Here is a 10,000-nt window from a genome sequence, read left to right as displayed (position 1 = left end):
TGTTTTTTATTTTATTTTATTTTTTTAAGATTATTTTTTGGGCATTTTAGGCCTTCATTATACAGATGAAGACATGAAAGGGGAGAGAGAGAGCGGGGGGGATGACATGCAGCAAAGGGTCACAGGTCGGGGTCGAACCTGCGGCCGCTGCGTCGAGGAGTAAACCTCTATACATGTGTGCCTGCTCTACCAACTGAGCTAACGCGGCCACCACCATGTTATTTTATCAGAATCCAATTTGAAATAAAATTAAAAAATAAATGTATATCTGCATTTATGTCAAAACCTCGAGACTTTCAAACCTCAACATGTCATTTATTAATATGTATTTGTGTCTAAATGACATATAAACATATTATCTTATTGATCTATTCAGCTGGAAACACTTCCAACATGCCGGCGTGTGGCGTGAAAAGTAGCCGTTGGTCCTATTTCTAGCACGCACGCGTTTTCAGCTCTAACCTGTTACCATGGGAGCCCAAATATAAACTGATGAGTGGTGTTTGTGTGTTTCAGAGTTCTGTCTGAGAGCGGCTGTTTCCTCCTGGTCCTGTTCGGCTCGACCCACAGAGCTCCTCAGTTCTTCCAGTGTCGAGGATCAGCATCTGGACCACAGCTGGACTACCGCCTGCTGACTGCCTCCCAGTGTGTCACACTCTACCAGGTAACAACATACCCTGACGCTGGCTTCCCTGTACACCACTTATTCTACAACTAAGGAGGCAGCAAACCCAGATTTTTGGGATTCAGCCGAATACCGAATCCACTGGTTGAGATTGTTCTGAATCCAGGGTTCATACGTTTTGAAAAAACCTGGAAAAGTTATGGAATTTTAAAAATGCAAATTCCAGGCCCGGAAAGGATTTAGAAACATCTGACCCATCAACAAAAGACCCAGAAAGTTTTGGAAAAGTCATGGAATTTTTTTTAACACATCATAATAATATGTGTTTAGTAAATGTATTTTCACGTGGTCTTAACCTCAGCGTTGTATTCAGGGAGCGATATTAAGAATCCCTCTATGAACCACGTACATTATCATTCATTTATATTTAAACCTCTGAGGGGAAACTTTGACTGACATTTTCAGGAACACATAGTCATGGAAATTTGCCGAAAAGTATTGGTTAAAATGCGTATGAACCTGTGACTCCTCCTCCCATCCTCAGTCCATGAACACAGTAAACACATGAATGAAGTAAACATCGTCCACAGCCTCTAAAATAGTTAAATGTAACAACTTAATGTTGAATTCACACGCTCTTCACATCGTAGGAAAGCACATCGCTGTCACCAGATCAGTGACAATTTAGTTTGTCAAATTTTCTCTAACCAGTGTATGGTGAAGACATGTTGGGAACTGTCTGGTTAACACCAGTTTTTAGCTGTGACTGTCCTTCCTTTGCCGTACCTGAAGTTGCTGCATTCTGGCTGCTGTCTGGAGATTCCTTCATGCACAACTCGTATTCTTCCAGATGTTTTGTGTGCAGGTGTTTTGGCAGCGGCCATGTTGTGTATTATTTGGGGTCTTTGCCGCCGTGGGACAGGTCGGCATTGTGGGTTGGGCGTGTGGCTCGACTTGGGTAGCCTTCTTTTGGCTGGGGGGGCTGCCTGGCTCACCAGATCCATGTCCACTTTCTCACAGCCTGCTGCATTGAACCCTCCACCTACGTAATTACCTTCCCATAATCAACGGTGCCGTCGTTACGGAGACCAGCGTAGGGTTCTGGGGGGCAATATTCGGTGCATCCCTATATAAAACTGTCTCAATTGTGCAACTGATGTCTACCTTCAGCAGGCGGTCTCGGTGGAGGGTCAGACTCTACGCTGTGAGCTCGGCTCAGAGGATCACAGCCGCCAGACGGAGGTCTTCAGAGAGGCTCTGACCTCCTTCAACAGGTACCAGAGTCTCCTTCTATCTGTACCTGCACACAGACACACAGATAGACCCTGTGTGCAGTGACAGAGAAAGTGTTTCACGCTCTGATTACTGCCATATCTTAACAAACAGACACACACACACACACACACACAGACAGAAACTATCCCGATGGGTGTTTGTTTTGTCGTGTCCTGAACTGGTCTTCTCTTTCCTCAGAGCCGCCCCCTCGGCTGCCGGTCTCTCTGTCAGCGATCAGGACTCGGGGGTCGAAGATGAAGACTTGTCTCCCCGCCCGTCCCCGAGCCCCCACCTCCCCGCTCAGCAGGTCAGTAACAGGTCAGACATATAACAAAGGGCCTTTAGATGGCTAAAAACAGCAGATTTAACGAGTTCAAAGGATTAGTTTAGCACCCTTTGAATCTCCCAGAGAGGACAAGTTAGCTGTTAGTAAGCTAACACACTTACAAACATTATACTTCATAGCTTTCTGGTTTACCCACATTCTACTAAAACACAACACCTACAGACATATAGTTCATCTAAAACTAGGGTTAGGTACTGAACCTAACAGTCTGCAGCCGCTGCCGATGTCGGAAAACTTGAAACTCGCCAGCCTTGTGGTGCATTCAAAGTTATTGTAAAATACCCTTTTCCCATTTGGGGCTTGTTTTTGTCGTTTACCAGCAATTTACTGGTGAAATAATATTGTTATAAGTTATTACATTTTTAATAAATCATTTAATTTTCACCATTTTCTGCTCCTTTTTTATATTTTATATTATATACTATATAATTATATACATTATAAATATATTCTATATATTTCGGTTCAGGCACCGTTTTTAAAAGTATTGTTTTAGCACCTGTATCAGGAAAAAACCCAAACGATACCCAACCCTGCCTAAAACTGACATTTGGATGTTTGACTTGATAACAAAATTCTTGCTGCAAATGTCACGTTCCAGGCATAACGTTAGCTTTGTGTCTTAGTTCTGGGTTCTTTAGGAGTGTCTTAGTTCTGGGTTCTTTAGGAGTGTCTTAGTTCTGGGTTCTTTAGGAGTGTCTTAGTTCTGGGTTCTTTAGGAGTGTCTTAGTTCTGGGTTCTTTAGGAGTGTCTTAGTTCTGGGTTCTTTAGGAGTGTTTTTCTGTTCCAGGCTCGCAGAGTTCAGCCGTCTGTTCCTGAACTTTCTCTGCTGATTGACAGCAGCTTCGTCTCCAATCACAACAGCTGGCAGGAGGCAGGCTCCGCCCCCAGGCCTGCTGCAGCTGCTGACAGGAAGTCTGCCCCTGCGACAGTAAACAGACCTGCAGCCCCCCCTCACCTCCACAGCACGCCATACTCCAACCTGCAGCCGCCCTGCAGCTGCTGCTCCGCCCAAACCTACGAGTGCACCTCCATCTTCTCCTCGCCGGGACTCCGCCCCGCTCACCCTCACCACAACGCTCCGAGGTTCATGTCCCTTACTTCTTATGTTGTTTCAGTCTTTATAATTTAACTTTTTGTTTAGTTTTAGTAAGCTTTAAGAAGGCCGTTTTGTGCCGCTATTCGTGGGTTGTCTCTGGCCATCTGATCTGGATTCAACTATAGAGATACAATGTGCCTGTTCCCAGCATTAGCACAACACTTAGCGATGGTTAGCTTCCTACCTGTGACCATATATGCTAAATGTAACGTCTCTTTCATATTAACATGTGACTGACCTATCTGGGAGCATTTTGAGATGCCTGATGAAGTTCCACGTTGTTGATCCAGCATCATTTCTCTTGGTGCCACACACCTAGCATGTAGCTGTTCTCTTACTGCCACTGTTTACCAAGTTATTGAAAGCCAAACTAATGACCCAAGGCTCAACTCCAGGAGGACTTGGTGTCGCCATCGGCAATGCATTTGTTGATATGTGAGTGCACGCGCGTAAGGCATAGTGCATGCGTTGCGTTGCACATTATGGCAAAGGGCCGGAGACATGCAGCTCGTCATACGTTTCCCCAACGTGTATGCGCCAACAAAAGAAAATCGAGTTGCAAGTCAAGTCTGAAGTCAGCTGTTTTTGCGACTCGAGTACGAGTCTCAGACTTGAGTCCTCCTCTCTGTTGCTGCCCATCTCTAACTATTTTTAAAGTGATGGTTGGGAGTAATTTCACCCTAGGGTCCTTTGCACCACGACTTCGAGCCAAACACCCCCCCCAGAAGCCTTTTTCACCTGGGTCTAACATTGGGAGAGTTAGCTTAGAGTAGCGTTATCAGCTGAATAGCTTAGCGCAGGGGCTAATGGACCCACGTTTGTATCTCGTAAGTTACCCCACTAATAATGCCCGAAATGATACCAAAGGTCTACACTAGTACAAATAGGTTATGTACTCATAAAACGATGGATTGGAAAGTTTGTAAGTACACCAGAAGGCAATTAACAATTGCCTGCTGGTTGTTTGGCTCGAAGTCATGGTGCAAAGGACCCTAGGGTGAAATTACCCCGAACCAAGTAACCTTTTGATCACTGCAGCTGTCATGGTTACTAGGAAATGGTAACCGTGAGCGGCGCTCTGTAAACCAGACGGTCTCATTTCAGACAGCGCTTGGTTCGCCCTTCGTGGTCTTCATTTCTCCTCTTCTTCATCAGGAAATGCCCGACTCATTCGTATCAGTTTTTGAACCTGGCGATATAGGTTTCTGTTAAGTGTTTTTATTCAGTTCCACTTTAGTAAAAATGTTTTTCACAGCTTGTTTGACTTCACCGTAATAACCCTCTAACCCTTGTCTTCCTCCCTCCAGCCTCCACCCTGCTGCTGCTCCATCCTCCCATCCCCACACTCCTCCTCCTCCTTCCATCAACCATCCACCTGTTTCTGTTCCTCCACCCTCCATCCATCTCTCTGCCCCTCCTCCCTGTCCCTGCAGCCACCCTCCCCCCACCCCTCGGTGTGGAGACTCCTCCTCTCTTCCCTCTCCTCGGTGTGGAGACTCCTCCTCTCTTCCCTCCCCTCTGTGTGGGACTCCTCCTCTCTTCCCTCCCTCGGTGTGGAGACTCCTCCTCTCTTCCCTCTCCTCGGTGTGGAGACTCCTCCTCTCTTCCCTCTCCTCGGTGTGGAGACTCCTCCTCTCTTCCCTCTCCTCGGTGTGGAGACTCCTCCTCTCTTCCCTCCCCTCGGTGTGGAGACTCCTCCTCTCTTCCCTCCCCTCGGTGTGGAGACTCCTCCTCTCTTCCCTCTCCTCGGTGTGGAGACTCCTCCTCTCTTCACCCGTCCCATCCAGCAGTAGCAGCCTCTGTGTCTTCCTCCTGTGTGCATCATCAAGGGGGAGGAGTCATCCCGTCTGACACCTACCAGCTGCTCCTCCATCAGGACCGACAGCTCCGCCTGCTGCAGGAGCAGGTAACCACAACAACCGCTGTTTTACGTTTTTATTTGTTACAAACTAGGGCTGTGCTCGACTGAAGAACTTATTAGTCGACTAACACTCATTCAACTGTATCGACTAATCGATTAGTTGATTTAATCGACAAATCTGTAAATCTGAGTTTCTCCACAAAGAGTCATGTTAAAGCACCACTTTAATTCTTGTGTTTACCAGAGATGTGCTCGTACGGTTCTTGGAAATAAGTCATTCAGCATGAAAACAGCATCAGACATGACTAATGGACTAAACTCATAGTGTTAGTGTTCAAAAGTTTGATCTATAAAAAGTGTATAAAGGAGATATACATACAGACAAATGTCCTGATTTGCCTCAGCGTTTAATTTACGTAAAAGAAGTGAAGGAGGGGTTGTCAGCTGTCATGCTGCTTCCTTTATCATGGATAGCAATTTAGGTAACAACTGGTAGATTTATATTCTCACTTATGTAAGGTTGGGTATTGTTTGGGTTTTTTCGATACCGATGCTAAAGCAATACTTAGAACCAGGGATGCACCAAATCCAGGATTGGGCTGAATATTGGACTTTTTGACGGGGTTCGGGTTTCTGCTGAACCGTAGAATTTTGTTCCCAGGGAACCGAAACCTACGCTGTCAGTCGGCGCGCTACACTGGTCACCGTAATGACGGCGCCGTTGATTATGGGAAGGTGTTTATGTAGGTGGAGCGTTGCAGTAGGCTGTGAGAAAGTGGACATGGATCTGGTGAGCAGTGGGCTGTGAGAAAGTGGACATGGATCTGGTGAGCAGTAGGCTGTGAGGAAGTGGACATGGATCTGGTGAGCAGTAGACTGTGAGGAAGTGGACATGGATCTGGTGTGCAGTAGGCTGTGAGGAAGTGGACATGGATCTGGTGAGCAGTAGACTGTGAGGAAGTGGACATGGATCTGGTGTGCAGTAGGCTGTGAGAAGGTGGACATGGATCTGGTGAGCAGTGGGCTGTGAGAAAGTGGACATGGATCTGGTGTGCAGTAGGCTGTGAGAAGGTGGACATGGATCTGGTGAGCAGTGGGCTGTGAGAAAGTGGAGATGGATCTGGTGAGCAGTAGGCTGTGAGAAGGTGGACATGGATCTGGTGAGCAGTAGGCTGTGAGAAAGTGGACATGGATCTGGTGAGCAGTGGGCTGTGAGAAAGTGGACATGGATCTGGTGAGCAGTAGGCTGTGAGGAAGTGGACATGGATCTGGTGAGCAGTAGGCTGTGAGAAAGTGGACATGGATCTGGTGAGCAGAACAAGTTGTCCGGCAGTACTTTCAGTCAAAACAAGGCCATTCAAGTCCAGCTACATGTTCAGTTTGTTCAATGCTGATTGGTCTGGTGGTGGCGAGGACCCTAAACTATACACAACATGGCCGCTGTTACAACATCTGGTCTGAAACATCTGGAAGAATACGAGTTGTTCATGAAGGAATCTCCAGACAGCAGCCAGAATGCAGCAACTTCAGGTACAGCAAAGGAAGGACAGTCCCTGTTTACTTCGTTCATGTGTTTACTGGGTTCATGGACTGAGGATGGGAGGAGGAGTCAGCACAATCTCAACCAGTGGAGTCAGGATTCAGACCAACTCCAAAAATCTGGACTCAGTGCATCCCTACTTAGAACTAGAAATAGAAATAATATATTTTTTTTTTTTATGACACTCCCTCTTCTTTCTGGTCAGGTGTTTGTTTGTGAGGTTGTCATGGTTTGTCTTCAGGTCCAGATGTTGCTGGAGGCTCAGAGGAAACTTCAGTCGTCGTCCGGCCAGCAGGTCGATACTCAGACACCCAAAAGCACCGCCAGCATCGCCGTGGGAACAGGTGAGACACACGGGATCCCTGTAGGTCCCATGGACCGGTATCATTCAAAAAATGACTTGTTTTCTCAACAACTCTGGGTTTCCAATTTCCCATTTTTCTTGAGTCTGTCTCAACACATGTTGTCTAAATGTGGCCTTATCCTGATGTCGTAAAAAGCTACAAAAAAGTTCCAGAAAGGCAACGAAAAAACCTCGGGAAATTGTAAAAAAAAAAAAAAAACTCGAAAAAAGCGGCTAACATGTTTTTATGTTTGGAGAAAGCGCCAAAAAACTTAGAAAGAAGCATAAAAAGCATTGATTTAGAAAATCCAATGAATATGAATGTATTTTTTTTACATTTCTCTCTGTTTCCAGGTGCCAGTTTGTTCTGGGGGACTCCGGTCCAGTTCCCCCTCCCCCATCAGCTAGAACAGGCTCCTCCCCCTTCCTCACAGGGTGACCTGTCCGTCAACGGGCCTGGGGGCGGAGCCGAGAACAGTGACATCACAACTCAAGAGGCTGCCTGCTCCCCCTCTGCTCAGCACAGGTGAGACAGCTGTTAGCTTCAGATAATCTCTTTTTTTTTTAAAGGGTAACGTCAGGGGTTTCACCCTGGACTCTCTGTCTTCATGTGTTCGTGTGTCTGAGTGTCTGATGGGATCAACAGTCTTTGAAACTGATCCAGTATTGAAAGCATACTATGCAGTCTCTGTTTTTGTGGGGATTGGATAGTGGAGTACTTGTATTTAACGCTACCGTTTAGGGCTGAAACGATTCCTCGAATAATTTGATTACAAAAAAAGCTCGAAGCAAAATTCTTTGCCTCGAAGCTTCGTTAAATCAATGTAATTAAGGTTGTACGGCTCACTGTGTTTCCGCACGGAGGATATTACTAGCGCACAAGAGGTTTGCGCTTCTGCGGACACAACACAAGCACAGACAGTATATAAACTTAATTTAATATACCGTAAGCTTCATACAGTCACATTTACCCTCTGGTCAGTGAACAGCTCTTTTGCATATCCAGTGCAAAGAGCCAGAGGCAAGAAGGGGAATGGGGTGAAAAAAGATTAACATTTGGGCCTCCAAAAATGTACTATTGTAATGTATTTTTTTAGTTTTTTTTTTTTAAGGGTCTTGGAATTTGGCAATAAAATGTTTTGCTTTTTCTAAAAAAGGAAACCTGTCTTTTGTATATTTACAAGCTACAGGTTTCCTTATTTTTAGTAAACAGCAATAAGAAATATTTACTATTGCTGTTTACTAAGTATTTCTTACTAAGTGTTTCTTATCCGATTACTCGATTAATCGCTGGAATAATCGGTAGAATAATCGATTACTAAAATAATCGATAGCTGCAGCCCTACTACCGTTGCTGCTTTTTAGCTCTCGCCAACGAGTGAAAGCCTGACCGAGTGGGACTCTTGTCCGGTTCCTCAGTCTCTCATTTTCTTTTCCTTGACTCTTCCGACTGCGCTTTCTTCGTGTCATCTTCGTCATGATTCACGTCTGAAGTGTGTGCTAGTGTCTTCCATAGAGGCTGCTTCTTAAGGTCCTGCCACACCGTGCCGATAACCGGCCGTGTGACAGTCTGGCGAGGTCGGTGGCTCCAGTCTGTTCGGTGTGTAAGCAGCTTTATATGTTGTTGATGTATGTGACGTTGGGATTCTCGCGAGATTTGGCGGGGCGCCACCTCTCAAACCTGCATTGCTGGTTTTGCCAGCAGCTGCTTTGCTATAGGGATGAATCGCCCTACTACGAGTTTGTTTACCATCAAAATCCCTTTGAAGGTTCTATATTAAGGTACAAATCTTGCATAATGTGCCTTTTAAACAAGAAACCGAAAGCTGTAATGTAACCCTACAGGCAGAACCGTTGCGTGGGTTGAGCCAACTGTGCCTCGAACCTCCTCCTCTTGTTTAATACTGGACCAGTTTCAGAGATAGTTGTTCACATCAGTGACTTAGACACCATTTCATGGCGAAATAGGGTTGAAGAAATACCAAAGTTAACCTGTAAAGACAAACCCTTGGACTCAAACTGGTAACATGTTGTGTTTCAGCGTCAGCGGGCTGCAGAGTCCCGTCCTGGGAGAGAGTGTGAGCATGTACAGACCTGCAGACAACCAGCACAGCTTCTTTAACAACCTGATGGTAATAACCACAATATGATCTAAATATTCACGGTTTTATTCTGAAAAAGACTAAGCTTGTAAATCTGTTTCAGTGGCTAATGAAAGTGAATATTCCCCCAATATTCCTGTTTACATACAGCCGTGATGTAAAACCCTAAACGTGTTCATTCATTCATTCAACCTTTATTTAAACTGGAGAGATCTTTGAGGGACGGCGCTCATTTACAATGACATGGACTAATTACAAAGACCACAACACCACAGAAAAGAATAAACCATCATAACAAAGATAAAGAAGACAAATGGACAGAGTACGTACGTCCACATTTAACACACACACCCACACACAGCAGGGCACGCAAGAACGCACACACACACACACACACACACACACACACAGCAGGGCACGCAAGAAACACACACACACACACACACACACACACCCACACACAGCAGGGCACGCAAGAACGCACACACACACACACACACACAGCAACGCACACAAGAACACACACACACACAGCAAAGCACGCAAGAACGCACACACACACACACACACACACACAGCAACGCACACAAGAACACACACACACACAGCAACGCACACAAGAAACACACACACACACACACAGCAAAGAACGCACGCACACACACACACACACACAGACACAGCAACGCACACAATAACACACACACACACAGACACAGCAACGCACACAATAACACACACACACACAGACACAGCAACGCACGCAAGAACACACACACACACACACACAGACACAGCAACGCACGCAA

At 45.8% G+C, this 10,000-nt stretch overlaps 2 protein-coding genes across 2 annotated transcripts in view; one reads left to right on the top strand and one right to left on the bottom strand.

The window, feature by feature from the left end:
* Positions 1–10,000, bottom strand: part of LOC114561491 (ephrin-A2) — a 366,950-nt gene that overhangs the window by 270,852 nt on the left and 86,098 nt on the right. The gene's annotated exons all lie outside the window — the stretch shown is intronic.
* The window catches only part of stil (STIL centriolar assembly protein), a 25,254-nt gene that overhangs the window by 10,339 nt on the left and 4,915 nt on the right, over positions 1–10,000 (top strand). Inside the window, exons 8-16 of the mRNA XM_028587579.1 lie at positions 517–664; positions 1,796–1,899; positions 2,099–2,207; positions 3,037–3,332; positions 4,653–4,867; positions 4,971–5,251; positions 6,988–7,090; positions 7,444–7,615; positions 9,131–9,221. Of these exons, the coding sequence (XP_028443380.1) occupies positions 517–664; positions 1,796–1,899; positions 2,099–2,207; positions 3,037–3,332; positions 4,653–4,867; positions 4,971–5,251; positions 6,988–7,090; positions 7,444–7,615; positions 9,131–9,221 (1,519 nt within the window). The remainder of the gene's footprint in view (positions 1–516; positions 665–1,795; positions 1,900–2,098; positions 2,208–3,036; positions 3,333–4,652; positions 4,868–4,970; positions 5,252–6,987; positions 7,091–7,443; positions 7,616–9,130; positions 9,222–10,000) is intronic.

Source organism: Perca flavescens, chromosome 9, assembly GCF_004354835.1.
Source record: "Perca flavescens isolate YP-PL-M2 chromosome 9, PFLA_1.0, whole genome shotgun sequence".
NCBI classification, from domain to species: Eukaryota; Metazoa; Chordata; class Actinopteri; order Perciformes; family Percidae; genus Perca; species Perca flavescens.
Note: the sequence above shows the minus strand (reverse complement) of the source record. Positions and strands in the feature narration are given on the sequence as shown.